Source organism: Vulpes vulpes, chromosome 2 (assembly GCF_048418805.1).
Source record: "Vulpes vulpes isolate BD-2025 chromosome 2, VulVul3, whole genome shotgun sequence".
NCBI classification, from domain to species: Eukaryota; Metazoa; Chordata; class Mammalia; order Carnivora; family Canidae; genus Vulpes; species Vulpes vulpes.
In genome coordinates this window covers 34122967-34149353 of record NC_132781.1, presented here as the reverse complement: position 1 = coordinate 34149353, position 26387 = coordinate 34122967, and the positions used below count along the sequence as shown (strand labels likewise).

The 26387-nt window shown below is 36.7% G+C and overlaps 1 protein-coding gene across 6 annotated transcripts in view; it reads right to left on the bottom strand.

The window, feature by feature from the left end:
- VMP1 (vacuole membrane protein 1) overlaps window positions 1-26387 on the bottom strand; it is a 143327-nt gene that overhangs the window by 36766 nt on the left and 80174 nt on the right. For all 6 annotated transcript variants that reach the window (XM_025996047.2, XM_025996048.2, XM_072747623.1 and 3 more), the window contains one exon: window positions 528-608. In XM_025996047.2, coding sequence (XP_025851832.1) covers window positions 528-608 — 81 coding nt within the window. The remainder of the gene's footprint in view (window positions 1-527; window positions 609-26387) is intronic.

Here is a 26387-nt window from a genome sequence, read left to right as displayed (position 1 = left end):
TGTTCACTCAGATGTTATCGTTTTTTTTCTAGCGTGTTATCTTTAAAAGCAAAATTGGGGGATCCCTGGGTGGCGCAGCGGTTTGGCGCCTGTCTTTGGCCCAGGGCGCGATCCTGGAAACCCGGGATCGAATCCCACGTCGGGCTCCCGGTGCATGGAGCCTGCTTCTCCCTCTGCCTGTGTCTCTGCCTCTCTCTCTCTCTCTGTGTGACTACCATAAATAATAAATAAAAATTAAAAAAAAAAAAAAAAAGCAAAATTGGATGGGACGCCTGGGTGGCTCAGCAGTTGAGCGTCTACCTTTAAGCTCAGGCAGGGTGTGATCCTGGAGTCCTGGGATCGAGTGCCACTTCAGGTTCCCTGTATGGAGCCTGCTTCTCCCTTTGTTTCTCTCTCTGTGTGTCTCTCATGAATAAATAAGTAAAATTTCAAAAAAAAAGGAAAAGGAATAAAAAATAAAAACAAATTGGATCAAATATAAATCCAGTATTTCTTGGAATTTCTCACTTTTAATACAATTCACTTACTGATGCACAGGCCAAAATGCCAAAAAATCCAACCTTCTGTACTAGGTTTTGAACTGCCAGTTTAGCCCGGGAAGCAAAGTCCTGTATAAAAAGAAGATATCAAAACATTAATAAAAAGTAAAAGAAGAATGAAAGATGGGTCTTTTACAGAGTTTATAATATTAAATGTCTCACAACTTGATTCACTTAATCATTGCTTCTGATGAATGGTTTTAAAAAAAAAACATAGGTTGTACTAGAAAATATGCAAATAAACTCTTATAGAACATTAATTACACCCTTGAAGATAAACTTTTACCACAATTCAAGAATAGGCCAAAACAGTTACTTTAGTTTTCAGATTATCTCTGGATTATCTAGGGATGAACAAAATGTCATAAACTAATTATGAACCAATACTTTTTTTTTTAAAAAAGTAGGCTTCATACCCAGCATGGAGCCCAACTTGGGGCCTGAATTCACAATCCTGAGATCAAGACCTGAGATCAAAAGTCAGACACTCAACTGACTGAGACACCCAGGTGCCCTGAACCAACTCATTCTTTTGGAAATATTGACCTACCACATTTGTCTTTCTCTTTCCTTCCACCACTTGCCAGACTTTCTCCCTGATTAACGTCACAGTTAAAAATCATAGGATTTTTCAAGACAGCCAAAGAAGATACCTGTTGATCACTAGCCAGAAGATGAAAAAAATGCTTATGTGGCAATAACTGAATAAGTATTTATTACCCCTCAAAACAAAATGACATCTTACATTTCACAGCTTGTACTAGTTTTATGAAATGTTTTCAAAAACATTTTACTTGAGCCTTTCAATGCTCCTACAGTGTAAAAGGGCAGATCCTTCAGACTCTGAAATCAGTGCTCTTTTAATTTTCACTATGTTATCTCCCATGCTGAAACATGCAATTGGCTGGCTAGCATATATCCAGGATTTTCTTTTTCCTGTATGCTGATGCTACAATTATATATGTATATATTTTTTCTTGCAAGTGCCAATCTGGGGACACCTGGCTGGCTCAGTTGGTAGAGCATGAGACTCTTGATCTCAGTCAGGGTGGTGAGTTTAAGCCCCATGTTGGCTGCTGGGCTCACTAAAAGAAAATAGAACAGGGACAACTGGGTGGCTCAATTGGTTGGGTATCTGTCTTTGGCTCAGGTTATGAACTCAGGTTCCTGGGATTGAGCCCCACATCAGGGTCTCTGCTCAGCAGGTAGTGTGCTTCTCCCTCTCCCCCTGCTCATGCATGCTCTCTCTCTCAAATAAAGAAATAAAATCTTTCTTTGAAAAAAAAAAAGAAAAGAAAATAGAACAGAACTTAACACTAACTCCCTCCTACTTATTTGCTGAGATTGGTGAGAAAGTCAAAGGAATTAAACCAATAAGGTATATTTTAAAAGATATTAACAGGATAATCACTTTCCAGTTAAAATATATTGGCTCTCAAAATCAATCATTAACCAAATTCTACAATGCAGTTTTGTAATTTTACAATTTATTTCCAAAGAGAGAATTTTTCTTTTTGGGATAAGTCTTCCTTTTTCAGTAACTCAACTATATCAGATTTAATAATAAGCTATTTTTTAGTAAGCTCTGCACCTAATGTGGGGTTTGAACTCAAAGCTCTGAGATCAAGAGTCATATGCTCTACAACGGAGCCAGGCAGGTGCTCCCGAGATTTAATATTTTTAAACAAACTGAACTACTGCAGCAGAAAGTACTTTCTATTTTTATTCAGATTTCTAATTAAAGATTTACTTTTTAAAAAAGATTTTATCTGAGAGAGAGAGCACAGAGTGAGAGTGAGAGTGAAAGAGAGAATCAGACTCACTATTGAGTGGAGAGCCCCATTTGGGGCTTGATCCCACCCTGGGATCATGACCTGAGCTGAAGGCAGATGGTTAACCAACTGAGCCACCCAGGCGCCCCTAAAGATTTAATTTTCTTCTTAAATTGGCATCTATTGCATTAAGTGTGAAGCACTGACTTTATTGATTTACTGATTTTTTTTCTTCTATGATGATAGACGTATTTTCTTCTTTTTAACTTACTTAAATTTTAGTGAACATACAGGGCAATATTGGTTCCTGAAGCAGAATTTAGTGATTCATTACTTACATACAACACCCAGTGCTCCTCACAAGTGCCCTCCTTAATACCCATCACCCATCTAACCCATCCCGACCCACCTCTCTCCATCAAACCTCAGCTTTTCTCTATCATTAAGAGTCTCTTATGGTTTCTCTCCCTCTCTTTCTCTTTTTTTTTTCTTTTTCCCCTTCCCATATGTTCATCTGTTTTCTTTCTTAAATTCCACATGAGTGAGATCATATGGTATTTGTCTTTCTTTCTCTGACTGACTTATTTCACTTGGCACAACACTCTACATTGCAAATGACAAGATTTCATTTTTTTTTTCATGGCTGAGTAAATTCCCATTTCATACACACACACACACACACCCCACATCTTCAGTCAATGGACATCTGGGCTCTCTCCATTGTATGTCTATTGCTGATAATGCTGCTACAAACATCAGGATGCATATACCCCTTCAAATCTGTATTTTTTTATCCTTTAGGTAAATACCTAATAGTGCAACTGCAGGATTGTAGGGTAGTTCTATTTTTAACTTTTTGAGGAACCTCCATACTGTTTTCTAGAGTGGCTGCAACAGTTTGCACTCCCACCAAAGGTGCAAAAGGGTTCCCCTTTCTTGGCATCTTCCCCAACACCTGCTGTTTCCTCTGATTTTATTGATTTGAAACCTATTTAATATATAATGAAGCCAGTTACCCTATATATAACTTATTTTAAAACAAATTATACTTCCATTTATTTTTAATAATTTACACAATCCCCAAGTCATTAAATTATAATTCATTAGCAGCACTAAATAAAACCTGGTAAGCCTTAATGAATAGATATATTTTGAATTTTAAAAATATCAAACAATACCATTAGAGCATAAACTAATTATGTAATTTTAACTAATATGGCCCAAAATTTAAAAATACAAATTCAGAAAAATGCCTTCCATTACAGCTCTTGGTGTCTTTATAGTAAATCCATTTTTGTTTAAAATATTTTATTCATTTATTCATGAGAGACAGAGAGAGAGAGAGAGAGAGAGAGAGAGAGAGAGAACGCAAGCTGGAGACACAGGCAGAGGGAAAAGCAGGCTCCACACAGGGAGCCAGATGTGGGACTCCATCCCAGGACTCTAGGATCATGCCCCGGGACAAAGGCAGGTGCTAAACCGCTGAGCCACCCAGTGATCCCCAGCAAATCCATTTTAATGAGCGTTAAGATGGTACTCAATTGTTAAGAAAAAGTAAAACAAAGGAAAAAAGGTCTACGCAAATTTTATTTTAAAGACAACATACTTTTTTTTAAAAAAAGATTTTATTCATTCATTCATGAGAGACACAGAGAGGGAGAGAGAGACAGAGACACAGGCAGAAGGAGAAGCAGGCTCCATGCAAGGAGTCCGATGTGGGACTCGATCCTAAGACTTCAGGATCATGCCCCGGGCCGAAGGCAGACGCCAAACCGCTGAGCCACCCAGGGATCCCCCAAGACAACATACTTTTTATAAATGTATTTCCCAAGTGGACATATGTGGGAACACTTTTCTAGCATACCATTTATGTAGTCCTCAATATGTAAAATTACAGCAAAAAAAAATTTTTTTTTGCATAAAATAGTGTAGAAAAGATCAACAAAGTGTTTTATTTAGAAAGTTTGGTATCCCGTTTTATCTTAAAGACTTTAGAATCTTTATTTATTTAAATCAAGTGACTATGATAGTACCATCATTTTAAATTGATGGTTTTTTTTCTATTAGAATGATATACACACACAATTTTTTCCTTTTTACTTTTTTTAAAAAAAGTAAGTTCTATGCGCAAAGTGGGACTTGAATCCATGACCCTGAGATCAAGAGTCACATGTTATCAACAGCCAGACAGGCACCCCCACACAAACACATTTAAATTGGAAAAGAGGTATAACCATGCCAATTGGTTTTTTTTTTTAATTTTAAGATTTTATTTATTTATTCATAAGAGACAGAGGAGAGAGAGAGAGAGAGAGAGAGAGAGAAAGAGAGGCAGAGACACAGGCAGAGGGAGAAGCAGGCTCCATGCAGGGAGCCCCACGGTGGGACTTGATCCCAGGTCTCCAGGATCACGCCCTGGGCTGTAGGCGGTGCTAAACCCCCCAGCCACCCGGGCTGCCCCCAACTGGTTTATATAAAGAAAAAAAGATTAGGGGTGCCTGGCTGGCTCAGTCAGTAGGGCATGAGACTCACGATATTGGGGTTATAAATTTGAGCCCCGTGTTGGGTAGAGAGATTACTTTAAAAAAAAAGAAAAAGAAAGATGAAACATTATGCAGATCACCATAAAATATACAGAACGATGAAAATATTTAAGCCTACAGAAGTTCATGGAATCATGTTTTTAAAAACACCCTGAAAGAAAGGAGTCCTTTGGAGGATGGCTCAGCAGTTTAGCGCCTGCCTTTGGCCCAGGGTGTGATCCTGGAGACCCAGGATCAAGTCCCACATTGAGCTCCCTGCGTGGAGCCTGCTTCTTCCTCTGCCTGTGTCTCTGCCTCTCTCTCTCTCTCATGAATAAATAAATAAAATCTAAAAAAAAAAAAAAAAAAAAATCCTTTTAACCCTCTGGGGCAAAATCTCTTTACTCAAGAGGAATTAGATAAGAACAACAGAAAATAGGCTCCTTGTTCTTTCAAATGCCTGGGTGCCCATCATCAATTATCCTTAAGGGTGCTGTAAGAAGTTTCATTTGAGGGGGAAAAGTTACTTCATCTAAATAAATGAAGTAGAAATCTCTCTTTAACTTTTTTTAAAAATTAATTTCTACCTTGCGTGTCTTACAAGGAGAACAAATTAAGTGGCTTTTTAATGGGAAGTTTTACTTTTTAAAAAGTCTGAAAGTTGTCTACTGAAAATGGATTTCATAAATCTTATTATGTGTTTAACACACACACAGAGTGACCATGCTACTTTCAGTTCCTGTAATTTATTTTCCAGGACTTTCACAATATTCTCAGAATTAAAGTTACATTTATGTACTAAACAATCCCTGAACGTTCATTTAAGTTCAACTAATATGAAGTCTGTACACTTGTTTTCATTACAAGAAGTGAACAGTAGCAGAATACGCAGCTTGAGGGAATATTTTCTTGATGTTTTTCCTTGCTGTGTAATGAAAAAAAAACTCAGGGAACATTGTACTAGTATCTATATCAAATCTAAAATATTTTCTGATAGTAACCGATATTTTTAGATTTCATAAACAAATGTATTTTGTTTTTATTTTAGACTTCTTTTTTTTTTTTTCAAGATTTTATTTATTTATTCATGAGAAACACACACACACACACAGAGGCAGAGACACAGGCAGAGGGAGAAGCAGGCTCCGTGCAGGGAGCCTGATGTGGAATTTGATCCTGGCTCCCAGGATCACGCCCTGGGCCAAGGGCAGATGCTAATCCATTGAGCCATCCAGGGATCCCCTAGACTTATTTCACTTAAAGCCATATATTCAAAACTTACTGATATGGCTCTAAGGCTTTATTGACATAATTTATTGAAAACATCATACTTTTATTGTCTAAAGTGTTCTACATGTTAAATGTAATTGAACTTTGTAGTTTTAAAAGTTCTTTTGGTTAATAACTTCAGTATTTTTAAATATTTGCATATTTGACAGTTCTTTCTTATTATGTTGATTTTAAAGTAACAATGTCTATTGCTACGTTTATTTATATTTCTGCTTGCTTTTAAAATAGAATTGTGGAGTGCCTGGGTGGCTTAGTTGGTTAAGCTCTGCTTTCGGCTCAAAGCAGGATCTCAGGGTCCTGGGATGGAGCCCTGCATCCGGCTACCTGCTCAGCATCAGTTTAAAATAAGTAGGGAGCCTGCTTCTTCCTCTCTGCCTGCTGCTTCCCCTGCCTGTGCTCTCTGTCAAATATATAAATAAAATCTTTTTAAAAAATTGAAGTGTATGATAGGTATATTATTTGACAATAAACTCAATTTCCATGCCTCCTCCCACACCCTCACCAAGAGCCAAAAAAAAGCTTCTTTTACTAAAGTTCAAAAGAATCATTTCAAACATTTGCTAATCTTTTTAGGCCAGTAAATAAAATAAGCCAAAAAAGTGCATCAATAATTAACAACATTTTAAAGAAAAAGTTTAATAAATTAATATGTTAAGCATTCGATATTCAAGTGAAATATCAGAGATTCCCAGGTGGCTCTGGGGTTAAGCGCCTGCCTTCAGCCCAGGGCATGATCCTGGAGTCCCAGGATCGAGTCCCGCATCAGGCTCCCTGCATGGAACCTGCTCCTCCCTCTGCCTGGGTCTCTGCCTCTCTCTCTCTCTCTCTGTGTCTCTCATGAATAAATAAATAAATCTTAAAAAAAAAAAAAAAATCAACGGAAATCAGTATCTCATTTTAATGATTTTGGTGTCTTTGTGGGTACAATGCACCAAGTTCAGTTTGATTACTTCCTCAATTATCATTCGTCATTAAAAAAAATCTGTACAACTAAAAACAAATTCCTTTTAATAGTTTCATTTCTCTGGATTCGCATTTCACAACATTTACTTATTTCACAATTTAAATGCCTGAAAGCAAAGTTTTATTCTCTAGTTCTCCCTAAATAAGCAGCATGCATTTACAATTTGTAACCATATATCTCATTTTAGTTTTTAAAAACTAAAATACAAGTTAGTAAAATTATCTTTGCCACTCGCACCAATTGTGATTATGTATTTAACTAAACATGCTTCTTAAATTAAGAATGAGAGACAGGAGGAGCCTTTCCCCAATAACTACAAGACAAATGAAGCAATGTTACAATAAATCCTTATCACTGAGACTTTTAAGGATTAAAAAGGAAAAAACCGATAGAGCCTTCAAGTATGAATATTCCTGCACTAGTTTTACTTCATCTTTCTTTTCCCTAAGAAAAATATTTATGATTAAGGAAGAAGAGACACTGTATGGCTAATAATAATTAGCTTGCAAAATACTAATCTTTGAATCTAAAGATACCAGATGGATTTAAACACATGAAATAACATTTATCTTCAACTGGCAATAGTACACTTATTTCAATTTTCATAAATGATCATGGGAAATTTCAGCATCTCTTTTAGAGCAACAAAAAATACCTAAGCCTGTTAGGTGAACGCAGTATTACTAGAGACAATTATGTATCTGGTTAATAGTTTATGTTAGTTTGAGACCAACTATCACTATCAATGTGATGATAAATGGTGAACAATTTTATAAATTATCTGTCTTCTTCATGCATTATATGTTAAAACTTCTGCTGAGCTTAAGTTGGTATTGAAGTGACTCCACAGATCATATTAAAAAACAGAGCAGCTGCTTCAGTAATAATTCCTTGTATACAAGGGGAATTTAAAATATATTGTATTCCTGAAGTTCTTTCACCATCTAAAAATGACTTTTTAGTTCCTTGGCCCTAGTCAAATATGTTGCATCAAGGAAGTAAAATTCTATTAACTAGAAATGGAGCTAAATAATAATGATGATTTAATATTATAAGCTGTTTCAGCACTGTGGGTGAGCAGTCTGAAATATTAACTTGTTACTAAGATCCTAATAACCATGTAACTAAATATTTTCTACATTGAAATTATATTAAATAGTATTAAGTACCACAATTAAAGTTAATTCTCATCTTCATAGAAACTGCAATGATACATAACTTTTAATCTTTAAGCCTTTCAGACTAAAACGTGTCCAAATTGCAATTTTCTATCCTGTATCATAGGTTCTTCATATTTTTTTTTTCCACATAAAATGTAGATTAATTGGGATGCCTGCCTGAGTGACTCAGGGGTATGGCGTCTGCCTTTGCCCTAGGGCGTGATCCTGTAGTCCCCAGATGAGTCCCACATCAGCTCCCTTGAGGGAGCCTGCTTCTCTGTCTGCCTATATCTCTGCCTCTTTCTCTGTGTCTCATGAATAAATAAATAAAATTTTAAAAATGTAGATTAATTCATTAAATTCAAGTGAACAAAAATTATATCTTGCTGTTAACTTCCTCAACAATATCAATAATTTGGGCAGCCCGGGTTGCTTAGCGGTTTAGCGCCGCCTTTAGCCCAGGGCCTGTTCCTGGAGACCCAGGATCGAGTCACGCATCAGGCTCCCTGCATGGAGCCTGCTTCTCCCTCTGCCTGTGTCTCTGCCTCTCTCTTTCTCTCTCTCTCATTAATAAATAAATAAAATCTTAAAAAAAAAAAAAACCAATATCAATAATTTAACTGCTATGCTTTAATACTGCATATTTTAAATAAATCTCCTTTATATATTTTGAGTAAGTCTCCTTTAAATGAGTTATATTTTTAAGAGTCATATATTATCTATTGTGTTTTTGAATTGTAATGCACTCAAGCATGCATATAAGGTAAAGACTGTAAAGAAATAAATTCTAGAGTTATAGGCAAAAGTAGGGATATTATCTTGATAAAATAAAGTGATTCCAAAAGTAGTAAGTAGTTAATAAATTTTAAATTTATTGTCTATAAAATGCCAGGTTACAAAATGCATATACACATATTAAAACAAAACAAAACAAAACAAAAAAACAAAAAAACTGACCAGAACAGAGCTGCGGAACAACTACTAAAAATGAAAGGGTTTTTTTTTTTTTTTAATTTTTATTTATTTATGATAGTCACACAGAGAGAGAGAGAGAGAGAGAGAGAGAGAGAGAGGCAGAGACACAGGCAGAGGGAGAAGCAGACTCCATGCACCGGGAGCCTGACGTGGGATTCGATCCCGGATCTCCAGGATCGCGCCCTGGGCCAAAGGCAGGCGCCAAACCGCTGCGCCACCCAGGGATCCCAAAACGAAAGGTTTAAAAAAAATTTTTTTTAAATTTTTATTTATTTATTATAGTCACAGAGAGATAGAGAGAGAGGCAGAGACACAGGCAGAGGGAGAAGCAGGCTCCACGCACCGGGAGCCCGACGTGGGATTCGATCCAGGGTCTCCAGGATCGCGCCCTGGGCCAAAGGCAGGCGCCAAACCGCTGCGCCACCCAGGGATCCCCCAAAATGAAAGGTTTTAAAACAAATTTATGGCTTTTACATTATTACATCAGAGACGATCACTGGAATTTCTTCCAGTGATCCTGCTTCTCCCTCTGGCTATGTCTCTGCCTCACTCTCTGTGGGTCTCTCATGCATAAATAAATAAAGTCTTAAAAAACAAAACAAAACAAAACAAAACAAATGCAAAGCAAAGAAAATTTATTTTGAGAAAACTTAAGAGATTTATAAGTTTTAGGGATCCCTAGGTGGCGCAGCGGTTTAGCGCCTGCCTTTGGCCCAGGGCGCGATCCTGCAGATCCGGGATCGAATCCCACGTCGGGCTTCCGGTGCATGGAGCCTGCTTCTCCCTCTGCCTGTGTCTCTGCCTCTCTCTCTCTCTGTTTGACTATCATAAATAAATAAAAATTAAAAAAAATTTTAAGAAGTTTTAAGAGATTACATTGTTCTGATTCAAGATGGTGACATAGGAAGCTCCTGAACTGACCCACCTCTTCCCATATATACATAGATTCTATAGCTACATACAGAACAATTCCCTCTGAAAGAAATCCAGAAACTAGCTGAGCTATTCCAACACATCAGGTGAATGAGGAAAAAAAAACGCACTCAAAAGGGCAGAAGAGGCCTGAAAACAGCTCACCATAAACCCTACCTCAGTGAGACAACCTGCAACTGGGAGGGAATGCACAATTCTCAGCTTCTTCCTGAGGAATGAAGGGTTTGGCTCCCCACCAAACCCATACTTTTGGCAACCTATATTTAGATTTCCACCTGACAGAGGCATCCCCAAAATATCTGGGCTTGAAAGTCAGTAGGATTTATGTTCATGAGACTGCGAAGCCAAACTAAAAGACAGTTCTTAAACTTATGTTCTTAAAAACATGGACTCATCATGACTAAGACCTCAGGACCCAGTATACAGGCAGTGGACTAAAACTCTTTCTGTCTTTCTGTGAAAAAGGACTATTTGCTTATCTTGAAAGGTTTGGTCTGAAAGGTGGGCTTCTAATTTAAAATGGATGGATCTAGGCATGTCTGGGTGGCTTAGTCAGTTAAGCATCTGACTTTGGTTCAGGTTGTGATCTTAGGGTTGTGGGATCCAGCTCCATGATCAGTGGGGAGTCTGCTTCTCCTTCTCTCTGTACCCTCTCCCACTTGTGCTCTTTCTCTCAAATAAATAAATTTTAAAAAATCATTTTAAAAAATGTATCTAGAAGCTGACTGCAATACTCTCCAGAGGTACAAAGCCTGGCAGGTCCCATCTTTACACTGTCCCTTTATCCATTTTCAGATTTCTGGGTTTTCCCAAAAAGAAGTGTATGGACACATCTGGTGCTCTGGATCTTTCAGTTACTGTGCAAGGGATCTCCTTGGTTGCCTGGCTCTAGTGGCCAGTGGGGCTTACATTCTCAGGTCACATAGGACTACAACAGAGAAATAGTCCTTAACTGCATATCTACCAAAGGAACAGTGCAAATGCAGCAGATGGGTCTTTCCATGAAAGATGTATATTTATCTAAAAAAGCTTTGGCCTGAGGGGCAAGTTTCTCCCCGCCCCCCCTTTTTAAAAGTGATCTCTATACCTAGCATGGGGCTCAAACTCACAACCCTGAGGTCAAGAGTCACATGCTCTATCAACTGAGTCAGCCAGGTGTCCCAGCAGGCTTCTAATTTAACACTCCCAGGGGCCCACTGCAATCCTTTCTAGAGACTCCAGAAGCCAGTAAATACCATACTGCCCTGCCCCCAGTTGCTGGTGTTTCGGCACCAGCTTTTATGGCTGCCATGCAGGGGACACATTCCTTGATAGCCTGGGTCTGGTAGCCAGTAAGGCTTGTGTTCATGGGTTTAATAGGATAGTAGCAAACAGACTATCTTAGGTAACTATCTCACCAGGGCTTAGTGCAGAGGGAGCAGACAGAAATGCCCATTTCCCAATCTTCCCTGAAATAGCTATGTTTGCATACATTAAAAGTTGCTGCCTGAGTGTCCATTTTCCAATCAGCATGCATCTAGATGCTTGACTAAGCAACTCCTCCTATGGACATTGACAGGTATTGGCACACCCTCAACTATTGGGAGTCACTAAGAACAAATAAAGCTGTTTGGACACAATCACAAAGGACTGACAAACAACACTATAACACTATAAGCCAAAGCAAAGTTGAAAGATACAGTTTATTTCTTACAGGAGGCTACTTGTTCGAGACTGAGAGGTGGATGTTTTATCTTCTGCATAGAAACCAATACAGATGGTCACAGAAAATGAGGAAAAAAGGGCATATGTTCCAAACAAAAGAACAAGGTAAAACATCAAAAAAGACCTTAATGAAACGAAGATGAGTTATGACCTAATAGAAAGTTCAAAATAATAATCATAAATATGCTCACTTAGATGAGAACAGAATACAAACAAAGCAAGAATTCCAAGGAAGATAAAAACCTAAGTACCATACAGAAGTCATAGAACTGAAGAAAGAATACAATAACTGCATCAAAAAATTCAATAGAGGTGTTCAACAGTAGACTAGATGATGCAGAAAAAAAAAGAAAAGAAAAGAAAAAGAAAAAGAAAAGAAGGAAAAAGAAAGAGAAAGAAAGAAAGAAAAGAAAAAAAGAAAAAAGGAAAGAAAGAAAAAAAAGAAAGAAAAGGAAAAGAAAAAAGGAAAGAAAAGAAAGAAAAAGAAAAGAAAAGAAAAGAAAAGAAAATGACAGTTTTGCATAGTTGCACTACAAGAAGAAAAGAAAATGAGTGAAGATAGCTTATGGGAATTATAGAGAACATTAAGTGGACAAATATTGACAGTATAAGGGGTCTCAGAAAGAGGAGAGAGAAAGTAAGGGTAAAAAAGTTATTTAAAGAAATAAAAGCTGAATACTTCCCTGGGAAAGGAAACAGACATCCAGAGCTCCAAATAAGATGAATCCAAAGAGACCCATACCAAGACATTATTTTTTTATATTTAAAAATTTTATATTTAAAAACTGTCAAAAGTTAAAGGCAGAAAGAATTGTAAAGGCAGCAAGAGAAAAACTTGTTACATACAGTGGGACTCCCATAACACTATAAGCAAATTTTTCAACAGAAATTTTATAGGCAAGAAGAGAATGGTGTAATGCATTCAGAGTATTAAAAGGAAAAAAAACCCAAAAAACAAAACCCTGCCAATCAAGAATACTTTATGTGACAAAGGTGTCCAGACTGAAGCAAAGAGAGTTTTTCAGACAAGCAGAGTCTGAAGGAGTTTAGTACCACTAGACTAGCCTTATATTATATGAAATGTTAAAGGAACATTTGTAAGCTAAAACAAACGGATGCTAATCAGTAACAAGAAAACACGTGAAAGTATAAATCTTGATGGTAAAGTTTACATAGTTTAATTCAGAATAATTTAATGTTGTGAAGGTGGGTTAATCACTTATAAGCTAGTATAAAGTTTAAAAGGGCAAAAATAACTATAACTACAATTATGTGCTAATGAGTACACAGACAAAAAGATGCAAATTGTGACATCAAAAACAAAATATGACAGAAGAATAAAAATGTAGTTTAAAAAAAAATAATGGTCATTTAGATATACCATTTTAAGAAGTTTGTTTTTTTAATATAAGTAATCTCTACACCCATCAGAGGACTCAAATTCATAACCCCAAGATCAAGAGTCACATCCTCTATGGACTGAGACAGCCATGCACCCCAAATGTAGAGCTTTAAAATGTGTTTGAATCTAAGAAGTTATTAACTTGAGACAGACTGTTATAAATATAAGATGTTTTATTTAAGCCGCATGGTAACCACAAAGCAAACCCCATAGTAGATACACACACACACACACACACACACAAAAAAAAAAAAAAAAAAAAGAGAGAAAAGAATATAAGTATACCATTACAGAAAATCATGAAATCACAAAAGAGGAGATGAAAGGAGATGAAAGATGAAAGGAGCAAAGGAATTACAAAACAGCCAGAAAGGAGATGAAAGGAGCAAAGGAATTACAAAACAGCCAGAAAACAATTTTAAAAATGGCAATATATCCATACTTATCAAAGATTACTTTGAATGTAAATGGATTAAATTCTCCAATTAAAAGGCACAGAGTGGTTGGATGGATTAAAAAAACAAGATCCATCTATATGCTGCCTACAAGAGACTTCAGCTTTAAGGACACTCACTTTTCTTTTAAAATTTACTTATTTTTTAGAAAGATTTTACTTATTCATGAGAGAGCCAGAGAGAGAGAGAGAGAGAGAGAGAGAGAGGGGCAGAGATACAGAGGGAGAGGTAGGTCTCTCACAGGGAGCCAGATGTGAGACTCAATCCCTGGACCCTGGATCACACCATGCGCTGAAGGCAGATGCTCAACCGCTAAGCCACACTGGCATCCCAACACACAGAGATTTAAAGTGAAAGGACAGAAAAGGATATTCCACACAAATGAAAACCAAAAGAAAGCATGGGTAGCTATACTTGTATCAGACAAAGCAAATTTTAAGGCAAGACAGTAATAAGAGACAAAGGCCATTATACAATGATAAAGGTATCAATTCAACAAGAAAATATAACATTTGCAAATATTTATGCACCCATGTATTAGCACTTAAATATATAAAGCAACATTGAGATCTAAAGAGAGAAATAGCAATACAATAATGTTAGGAGACTTCAAAATCCTACTTTCATCAATGGAGAGATCATCTAGAAAGAAATCAATAAGGAAACAGTAGAATTAAATGATACTTTGTAAAACCAGTTAGACTTAATAGACATTTACAAAACATTATCCAAATGCAGCATAATACACATTCTTTTTAAGCACATATGGAATATTATTCAGGATAGATCATATATTAGAACATGAGACAAGTATTTTTTTAAAAGAGAGAAAGGGAGAGAGAATGGGGAAGGGCAGAGGGAAAGACAGAATCTTTATTAAAAAACAGATTTTAGGGCAGCCCATGTGGCGCAGCAGTTTAGCGCCGCCTGCAGTCTAGGGCGTGATCCTGGAGACCCTGGATCGAGTCCCACCTCAGGCTCTCTACATGGTGCCTGCTTCTCCCTCTGCCTGTGTCTCTGCCTCTCTCTCTCTCTCTGTGTCTCTATGAATAAATAAATAAAAAATCTTAAAAAAAAAAACCCCACCAGATTTTATTTGAGAGAAAGAGAGTGAGCAAGAGTACTTAAGCCCACGTGCTCATGCAAGCTGGGGGAAGGGTAGAGGGGGATGGAGAGGGACAAGCAGACTCTGCACTGAATGCAGAGCCCCACAGAGGGCCCAATCCCACAGTCCCAAGATCACCACCCAAGCCAAATTCAAGAGCTGGATGTCCAACCAACTGAGTCACCCAGGTGCCCGGGAGAGAACGCAAGCAGACTCCATGCCCAGTATGAAGCCTGGTGTGGGGCTTGATCTCATGACTCTGAGATCATGACCTGAGATCATAACTGACTTGAGCCACCTAGGTGCCCCCTTTTTTTTTTTTTTTGAGAGAGAAGACAAGTATTAATAACTAAGAATACTGAAATTGTATGAAGCATCCTTTCTGACCACAATAGTATGAAACTAGAAATTAAAAAGAAAACTGGAAAAAATAAAAATAAAAAGAAAACTGGAAAATTCACAAGTATGTGGAGATTTAACAACATGCTACTGATCAAACCAATTGGTCAGAGGACTCAAAAGTGAAATAAAAAACTACTGAGACATATAAAACTGGAAACACAAGTTGTGCTTAACTTAAGGAATGCAACAAAAACTGTTCTAAGAGAGAAATTCACAATGATAAATGACTACATTAAGAAATGAAAAAGAGGGCAGCCCGGGTGGCTCAGTGGTTTAGCGCCACCTTCAGCTCGGGGCCTGATCCTGGAGACCCAGGATCAAGTCCCGTGTCAGGCTTCCTGCATGGAGCCTGCTCCCTCTGCCTGTCTCTGCCTCTCTCTCTCTCTCTTTCTGTGTCTCTCATGAATAAATGAATAAAATCTTAAAAAAAAAAAGAAATGAAAAAAAATTTTTAAAAAGATTTTATATATTTATTCATGAGAGACACAGAGACACAGGCAAAGGGAGAAGCAGACTCCTCGCAGGGAGCCTGATGTGGGACTCAATTCCTGGACCCGGGATCATGCCCTGAGCTGAAGGCAGATGCTCAACCGCTGAGCCACCTGGGCGTTAGGTTAAATAAACAACCTAACACTATACCTCAGGAACAAACTAAGCCCAAAGTTAGCAGAAGGAAGAATATAACAAAGATCACAGTGGAAATAAAATAGAGACTAAAAAGACAATAGAAAAGATCAATAAAACCAAGATGGTTCTTTGCAAAAATAACAGACAAACCATTATCCAGATTCAACAAGAAAAAACAGACTTAAATAACACACTGAAAAACTGGACAACCTAGAAGAAATGGATAAATTCTTAAAAATCTACAACCTACCAAGACTGAATAATGAAGAAATAAAAAATCTGAACAGACCAATTACTAATAAGGAGATTGAATCAGTAATCAAAAACCTCCCAACAAGTAAAAGTCCAGGACCAACTGGCTTTCCTGGTGAATTCTACTAACCATTTAAAGAACTAATGCCAATCTTTCTCAAACTCTTCCAAAAAAATAGAAGAGAACACTTCCAAACTTATTTTACAAGGCCAACATTATCCCAATACCAAAACGAGACAAGGATACTACAAGCAAAGAAAATTACAGGACAGTATCTCTGATGAACACAGATATAAAAGTTCTTTTTTTTTTTTTAAATATCTTATTTATTTATTCATGAGAAACACACAGAGAGAGAGAGAGAGAGAGAGAGAGGCAGAGACACAGGCAGAGAGAGAAGCAGGCTCCATGCAGGGAGCCTGATGCAGGACTCGATCCCGGGACTCCAGGATCACGCCCTGTGGGCTGAAGGCAGGTGCTTAACCGCTGAGCCACCCAGGAATCCCAGATATAAAAGTTCTCAAAAATTTTTAGCAAATTGAATTCAACAATACACTATTAGAATCATTCACCCACTAGGATTTATTCCAGGGATGCAAGTATGACTCAATATATATAAAATCACCGAAATACACCATATGAACAAAATGAAGGATAAAATCAGGTGATCATCTCAACAGATGCAGGAAAAACATCTAACAAAGCCCAACATCCATTCATGATACAGACTCTCAACAAAGTTGGTATAGAATGGATGTACTTCAACATAGTAAGGGCCACATATGACAAGCCCACAGCTAATTTCATACTCAATCATGAAAAACAGAAAGCTTTTCCTCTAAGATCTGGAACAAGACAAGGATACTCACTCTCACCACATCTATTCAACATAGTACTAGGAATCCTAGCCAGAGCGATTAGGCAAGAAAAAAAAAAGGCATTCATTCAGAAGAGACACAGTAAAACTATGTTTGTTTGTAGATAAAATATTATATATAGAAAATCCTAAAGACTTCATAAAAATTATTAGAATAAATGAATTAAATAAACAAATTAAGTAACACTGGAGGATACAAAATAAGTGTATTTATTTTTAGTTATCTCTCCATCCAAGGTGGGGCTCAAACTCATGACCTCAAGATCAAGAGTTGTATGCTCTTCCAACTAAGCCAGCCAGGTGCCCCCAGAATCAGTTATATTTGTATACATTAATAATGAAGTATCAGAAAGAGAAAATAATCCCATTTATATTTGCACTATACCATACTAATGAAAGAAATTGAAGACACAAATAAAAGATATTCTGCGCTCATAGATCGAAGAATACTATTAAAATATCCATACTACCCAAAGTAATCTACAGACTCAATGTAATCCCTTTTAAAATTCCAATGGCAGTTTTCACATACAATCCCCAAATTTGTATGGAATCACAAAAGACCCAGAGTAGCCAAAGCAATCTTGACAAAGGTGAACAACACTGGAGGCATCATGCTTCCGGATTCCAAACATTACATTTTATAGTAATCAAAATAGTATGGAGTTAACTTAAAAATAAACACACAGATCACTAGAAAAGAATAGAGAGCCCAGAAAGAAACTATATGGCCAATTAATTTAAGACATTGGAGCCAAAAATATACGATGGGAAAAGGATAGTCTCTTCAAAAAATAGTGTTGGGAAAATTGGATGGCCACACACAAAAGAATGAAACTGGAACCCTCTCTTACACCATACACAAAAATCAACTCAAAATGGATTAAAGACTTGAATAAAGGATCCCACACCATAAAACACTTAGAGAAAACACAAGGAAATAGGCTCCTTGACACGGGTTCTGGCAAAATTTTTTTGGATAGGACACTATGGCAAAGGCAACAAAAGCAAATAAACTGGGATTCTATTAAACCAAACAGCTTCTGTATAGCAAAGGAAACCATCAACATAAACAAAAGGGTAACCTACCCAATGGAAGAAAGTATTAATGAATCCTATATGCGATAAGGAGTTAATATCTAGAATATATAAGAACTCCTACAATTCAATAGAAAAATATGATTAAAAAACAGGCAGAGGATCTGAATAGATATATTTAACAAAGACAATCTATTGATGGCCAACAGGTATATGTAAAGGTATTTAACATTGCTAATGATCAGAAAAATGTAAATCAAAACCCCAATGAGATATCATCTTATAAATGTTAGAAAGTCTATTACCTTTTTTTTAAGTAGGCTCTACACACAACATGGGTCTCAAGCTCACATCCCTGAGCCAACCAGATGTCACAGAAAGCCCATCATCAAGAAGACAGGAGACACCAAGTGTTGGTGAGGGTGTGGAAGAGGGAACCCATGTGCACTGTTTAGAGGAATTAAAATTGGTATAGCCAATATGGCAAGTTTTTGAAAATTAAATAGAACAATCACATGATCCAGCAATTCCAATTCTGGATATTAATCCAAAGGAAACAGTCAATATCTTGAAAAAAATATCTGCACCCCTCCCAGGTTTACTGTAGCATTATTTATAACAGCCAATATATGGAAATGATCTAATGTCCACTGATGGATGAATAAAAATGTGGGAAACACATATAACACCCTGAAATATTATGTAGCCATTAAAAAAGAAGGAAATCCTCCCATGTGCAGCAACATAGATGGCCCTTGAGAGTTTTAAGTTAAATAAGACAGAAAAGACAAATATTGTATAATCTTATTTATATATGGAATATTTTAAAAACTCTGAAGTCATAGATACAGAGAAAAGATTGGAAGTTGCTAGAGGCAGGGGGCAGGAGTGGTGGGTCAGAGTGGTTAAAAGATGCCAGCTTTCAGTAATAAGACAAATAAATTCTGGGGAGTATATTGCATGCTGATATAGTCAACAATATTGTATTGTATATTTGGAAATTGCTGAGAGTAGATCTTGAAAGTTCTCACTACAAGAAAAAAAATTCTAACTATGTGTGGTGATGAATGTTAACTAAAGTTATTGTGGTAACCATTTCACAACATACATGTGTGTCAAATCATTATGTTGTATACCTAAAATGAATACAATTATATCTCAATTATATCTCATTCAAAAAAAAAAAAAAGAGAATTCAGTAGTTAAAAATGAAAAAATAAAACAAGGGACTAATGGTATAACTGTTTCATAGATGTGGCAAAAATCAAGACTGTAAATGACAAATATAAGAAATTTGAGTATTCTGATGTGTAACAAGCAAACAACTGTCCTGTCTTCTTCATCTCCCAGCTAGTACACTAATTTTTTTGAGAATTAAAGATAATGACTGTAAAACAATATTGGATTATCAGCTAGAATTACTATTGCTTGCTTTTGTTACTACCTAAAAGTGGGACTATGGTTTCCTTTACCCTGGCACATTAAAAATAAACTAGAAGAACATAAAATAAAAATCATTTTTCCCCTTTAAAAAAGAGGAGATTATATAAAATATGTCTCAAATCAATCAAAATTGATGAAAACTGAACAGAAGCAAAGAAGATCTGTGTATTCTTTGAAACAGTAAGAAACATTTATTTTAGCAACTAGTTAAGTAAATGAGTACTAAAAAACTAGATCCTCTAGAAATCTGAAAAGAAAATTCAGATTTCGTTCCTGCTCATATTCAAAAATTTCTATTACTTAGGGCACTTTTAGTAAATTGCATATTGTGAAAATTTAGTGGGCGTATATGGGAGGGGGACAGGGATTGGTAGAAAAAAACAAAAGGAGGTGATGAATGACTCAGGAAATGTACCATGCAAGGGAGAACAAGAAAAACAAAAAAGATGAAGTAAAAGTACTTAGAGAAACAATACAAACACCAATTCTACAGACCTCCTGTGACATCAAAATGATACGGCAGGGATTATACTGTCTTTAAAGTTTCCTGAGCCACAGTTTTTTAATCTTTTCTATAAAATGGTGATAACAGTATCTATTACCATGATAAATAGGAGATAAAACTACAGACCAAAGTTCTATAACTCAGTAACTCAAAATATTTAAAAACAAAAACAAAAACCTGAGAGCCAATGAAATAAAGTATCTCATCAGAATTCTTAGTTGGCATTATTATGAGCTCAGTTCTAGTACAATCTCACAACTAAGAGGATAAGAGGTTTTTGTTTTATTTTATTTTTAATTTCAAAAAGAGAAAAGCAGCATGTTAATATAAAGGAAGGAAGTGGGGTGTAATGTAGGAAGAAAGGAAGGAGATGCATTGAGAATTGAAAATTTAGGGGCACCTGGGTAGCTCAGTCAAACATCTGCCTTCAGCTCGGGTCATGATCTCAGGGTCGTGGGATCAAGCCCTACACCTGGCTCTCTGCTCAGTGGGAGCCTCCTTCTCCCTCTCACTCTCCGTGTTCTCTTGCTCTGTCTCTCAAATAAAATCTTTAAAAAAAAAAAAACTTAAAATTTATCAAATCTGTCTTGTAGTGCCACCAATTAGCTTACCAAATCCTCCTCCATAAGAGGGTAGAAAAGGATAAGATTACTACTCCTAGGGGCACCTGGCTGGCTCAGTGGGGAGAACATACAACTTGATCTCGTGGTTGTGAGTTCGAGACCCATGTTGTGTGTAGAAATTACTAAAGAATAAAATCTTAAAAAAAAAAAAAAAGATTACTACTCCTTCCTGCTAATTCTTAACATATTTTTGTCTCTAGAAATAAGATGTAATTCTTTAGTTATTTACACCATAATGGTTATCTCACTATGATTTACAAATCTTAAAACTCACAAATAATCTATTAGATATAAAATAACACATGAGTAGTCTAGGAGGAAAGACAAGATAGAAGAAGTAAGGTTTCAGGAGGCTTTCTCAGGGGCCAATCATCAGTATTTGTTAACACTGTCAGATAAAAAGTAGAGAAGTATTTTTAGAAGTTCAGATAAGCAAACAGTTTTTTTTCCTTTACATAGTCCAGTCAAATTAAAACTGAAGTCCACGTTATCTGCATTTAAAATGACCAGTATCTACTGCTTCCTTTTCCTCTATTTCTTTCTTCCTGTTTAGATATCTGTTGAAAAGAAACCATATGGAATATTACTCAGCCTTAAAAAAGAATAAAATCCTGCTGTTTGCAATGGTATGGATAGAGCTAGAGAGTATTATGCTAAGTAAAATAAGTCAGAGAAAAACAAATATGATTTTATTCATCTGTGGAATTTAAGAAACAAATAGGCAAAGGGAAAAAAAAGAGAAGCTAATCAATAAACGGACTCTTAACTATAGAAAACAACTGATGTCTACCAGAGGGAAGAAATTCGGGGAGATGGGTTAAACAGATAAAGAGGATTAGGAGCGTACTTATGGTGATGAGAATGGGGTGTTATATGTAAGTGCTGAATCACTATATTGCATACTTGAAACTAATTCTATTTGTTAAATAACTGGAATTTAAAAACTTAAGGGGAGCCTGAGTGTCTTAGTTGGTTGAGCAAGTGACTCCTGATATTAGCTTAGGTCACGATTTCAGAGTTGTGAGACTGAGCCTCATTTAGGGCTCTGTGCTCAACAGGGAATCTACTTGAGATTTTCTCCCTCTCCCGCTCAGGGGCACGTGCGTGCACACTACTCTCTCTCAAAAACAAATAAATTAAAAAAAAAAAAAAAAAGGTGGTACCTGACTGGCTTAGTCAGAAGAGTATGCTACTCTTGATCTCAGAGATGTGGGTTCAAGCCCCACATTGGGTGTGGAGATTACTAAAAAATAAACTTAAAAAAAAAGAAAAAGAAAAAGAAACCATATAGTGTTTCTTAGGAAGGCAGGCAGGCATCCATTCTTATCAGTGCCTGCCTAGCCTCTATTTGAAATAAAAACAGACCCTGTAGTCCAAGAAGAACAACAGTGCTCTAGACACTCAGGGAAAATGTCTGAGTATGCAAGATTTATTAGAAATGACACGTTATACAAGTCATGCATTTTTCTTTTCTTCTCTCTTTTTCTAGTCTGAAGTCAGTATCTCCTCATGTGATCTCCTCATGTCTCATGAGAAAGGGCATTGACCAAGTCTTAATTTGATGCTGGGGTGGGAAAATCATCCTTCTTTTTTAGCACTTTATAATTGATTATATTTTGGTTACAAATAACTAATGAACAATGTTTATTTCCAAATTCAAACTAGAATTGAGAAAACAAAAAGCATATGACAACCTGCTATGTATGTAAGACAAAAATACTAGGTTGTGGGTGGATAAAAGTAAAAGCCACTGAGATGAACTTCACTTAAACACCTAAAGCTATGAAAATCAAGTCAGTATTGAATTTACAAAACTATCAAGGATAGGAAACTTAAGAGACTGAAAACAAAGAATAAAGATAAATGGGATCTTCTCTATTAAAGAGACATGTAAATAGTGGGATTCTTTCCTAAGATAGAACCCATTTTGCTTAACAAATTTATAAAATGGTCCTGACAAAAGGAGCAAAGAATTTAAGTTCCAAATTCATAGCTGAAATTAAAATTTTAAAGTAGGAAATGCCAAATTCATGACAATAAATTGAAAGAACTTGAGCAAGTACAAAGGAACACAGCAGTGTAGACCGCAGTAAGAGAACACATTTAGGGAAAAATTACTTAATAAAAGATGGGTTATAAGAGTTTTACATTATGAACAAAGAAAAGGGAACTGGGAGTAGTCTCCCAAGTAAATGGTTTATTGACGTTTACAAGTAAACTTGTAAATCTCCCAAGTAAAGCATTTATTGAAGTCAATAATTTATTAAAAATATCAGCAAAATGCATTTGCAAATAGGACAATAGCTGTAGAAATCTCAAAAACATGAGTATAGTAATGCCCTTAAAAAAATCATATGCAGATCCAATAACTTCATGTTAGGAAAGATATCAAAGAATTAGATAAAGAGCCTTGAAAAAAAGGGATCAAAGACTTTTAGGGGCTGTTAGATATAAAAAGTAAATTATTACTTTCTCTAGAAAGGCTGAAAAGGGAACCAACTAAAATCTATAGTTATGAAAAAGGAAAAGGGAAGTGCTTAAAAAAAATCTTACAATGCTAGAATGAGGGTGGCACTTTTCATCATATGAGACAGGCAAATTTAAAACCTACAAATGCTAGCACTGCTTTAAATAACAGGCTGTGAACTTACTGAAATCTTTATCTCAAGAAGTAGTAAACACAAATTTTTACAGATTTTGATTAATTGATGCAGATCCACATCAGGGAAAGAGACAGAGAAATCTAGAGTACATGCATACTTTGGAGGGAAGTACTGAATTAATTATCATGCCCTCTTCCAGGTATCCTAGTGCTTGAGTTTAAAAAGCATTACAGGTAGGTTTTTTTTTTTTTTTTTTTAAGATTTTATTTATTTATTCATGAGAGACACAGAGAGAGAGAGGCAGAAACACAGGCAGAGGGAGAAGCAAACTACATGCAAGGAGCCTGATGTGGGACTCGATCCCGGGTCTCCAGGATCAGGCCCTGGGCTGAAGGCGGCGCTAAACCACTGAGCCACCAGGGCTGCCCAGGCAGGGTTTTACATTTCTATTTCAAGTGCTACCTTTTCTTGTTGAGCCCAATGCAAGTGACCTTTGTGTACCAAAGGAAAATGGGAAGGACACTCTACCAGGAGAGTAGAACTCAACAAGACAGAACTATAGATCTATTAAAACAAACCAAAAACATGTTGGCTAATTAGAAACAAAAACACCTTCTGTAATAGGAAATGAGCATAACAGTTATTCTATTATCCCTGTCTTGCAATTAAACTCTGATCTTCAGACAAGACCCCTGGGAACACTGAGCAGGTATAACATAGGATGGGTTTATGTTTATATGTTGATGATTTGCAAACTCATGAGCAAAACCACAGCATACATAGTCTGTTGGTCCATGTTTCAATGAAAGAGGCCTTTCCAAAGGCATTTTACAAAAGCTGTTTGAAACATAACCTGAAAAAAAATTTTTTTTTAAGATTTTATTTATTTATTCATGAGAGACACAGAGAGAAAGAGAGAGAGAGAGAGAGACAGAGACCCAGGCAGAGGGAAGAGCAGGCTCCATGCAGGGAGCCTGACATGGGACTCGATTCTGGGTCTCCAGGATCAGGCCCTGGGCTGAAGGCGGCGCTAAACCACTGAGCCACCCAGGCTGCCCTGAAAAAAAACAATCTTTAAATTAGTTTAACAAAGGTAACCTAATACCTACCCACTGCTAATTTTTTTCCATATCTGTAAATAGGTGTGCAAATGAAAAGAATGAAGCAGGCATAAAACTATATTCTACTAAAAAAAAAAAAAAACAACAAAAAAACCTATATTCTACTCCAATATCCAAAGCAAACGAACACGAAAAATCTTAAAACATTTATTACTTACTGTGCTTTGCTAATGATTAGGCTACATTAACCGCTTATTTTCATTTTAAAATTTGGTTTCAAGTGCTCCTTCATTCAAAGAATTTTTTTTCTATTTTACATTGATCACTGAGAGTTAGTGAGCATTGCTAGAATATAACAATTTTAAACTTCCACTATTCTGTATTCTTTCCTGTGAAGAACTAGCTCAAAAATATTTGTTTTTAAAGATTTTATTTATTTATTCATGAGAGACACACAGAAAGAGAGAGAAAGAGAGGTAGAGACATAGGCAGAGGGAGAAGGAGGCTCCATGCAGGGAGCCTGAACGCGGGACTCCATCCCGGGTTTCCAGGATCACACCCTGGGCTGAAGGCGGCGCTAAACTGCTAGGCCACCTGGGCTGCCCAAGCTCAAAATTTTCTACCACTTGTTTTCTCTAAATTTATTTTGTTATCAAAAAAAGTAAGCAGAATAAAAATGATTTTTAGTTGGTTGGACTTAAATGTATTCATTAAATTTTTAAAGAAAAGTCTGGCTGAAATGACATGATTAAATACAGAAACACCCATGTAAAATCAAATAGATTTAGGAATGCACACTGAGTAGATATGTTTCCTAGTGGCCATTCATTCAGCAGCTTGCATCAAGCTGCAACTCCTGTCCAGTTAACTAATACCACTATAAAAATAGATTAAAGAAATAGAGAAGATTCAGAAAACAAATAAGGACTAAAAGTCTGGGAGTGAGGTACTGAGAAAAGAGTTCAAAATAAAGTAAAAGTTTCCTGGGAAAGCAAATAAAATGAGGTATTAAGAATTCCACAATATGGGCGCTTGGGTGGCTCAGTCGCTAAGTTCTGCCTTTGGCTCCGGTCATGATCCCAGAGTCCTGGGATTGAGTCCCACATCAGGCTCCCTGCTCAGCAAAGAGTCTGCTTCTGCTTCTCCCTCTACCCCTCCCCCTGCTCGTGCTCTCTCTCTCAAATAAAAAATCTTAGAAAAAAAAGAATTCCACAATAAAACATGCTAAGTGTGTGTGCTTAGAAACTACAACTATAGAACTATTTCAAGTGCTACCTTTTCTTGTTGAGCCCAATGCAAGTGACCTTTGTGTACCAAAGCTAAATGTGCTAGCAGTCGCAATATCCTGCAACAGAATCCTTCAAAAGAGACCACTTAAAATTGCTTAATCTTGATTGTACTTTGTGGTAAAATCATGAGCCAGCTCTGAAAGAAGATCTAGCAGGCCTGTCTTTTCAAAAACTAAATGTTGTTGGGTGTGGTTGATTCTGAAAAGAGAAACTACAGTAAGCCCTGGTAGCTTTGACACGCCTTTAAACGATAAAGAAAAGTGTTTAACATGTGTCTCTACTGTTCATTATGGCAAAGTTTATCAGTTTAACCCTTTGCAAACAGGGAAAAGATCTTGAGAGCAGGAAGCTTTTCTGTGGAAGTCCTGACGCAACACAAATCATAGTAGTTACTGCAAAGCTTAATGCAAACCCTCTAGAGTCCACGTTGACAAATTCTTTAACAAGCCCTGCGGTTACAGGGAAGCTGGTTTCACTCTGACTCACTCCTACTCAAACAGTTTACTGGAAATGAAGGGGAGGGGGAATTTTCAGAGAAGTCATGTGATGGCCAGACAAACCACAGCCAGTAAAGGTTCGAGAAAGTCAAAAACAGGTCCCAGCAACAACTGACACCCAGTGTGTTCAACTGGCACTGAAGTATACAAAAATAGTCCTGTTGGGTTTCAGATCATCAACATCACGAACTCTTTCATAAATCTCTGTATGTAAAGGAACAGAGAGTTCACAGGGGTAAAAACTAGCAGGCATTGACATGGTATGGGCAACTGCAAACACTTCATTGGAAAATGTGCTTAACAGACAACAGTATCAAAGGTATGATAAAACACTTCAGTGGTGTATAA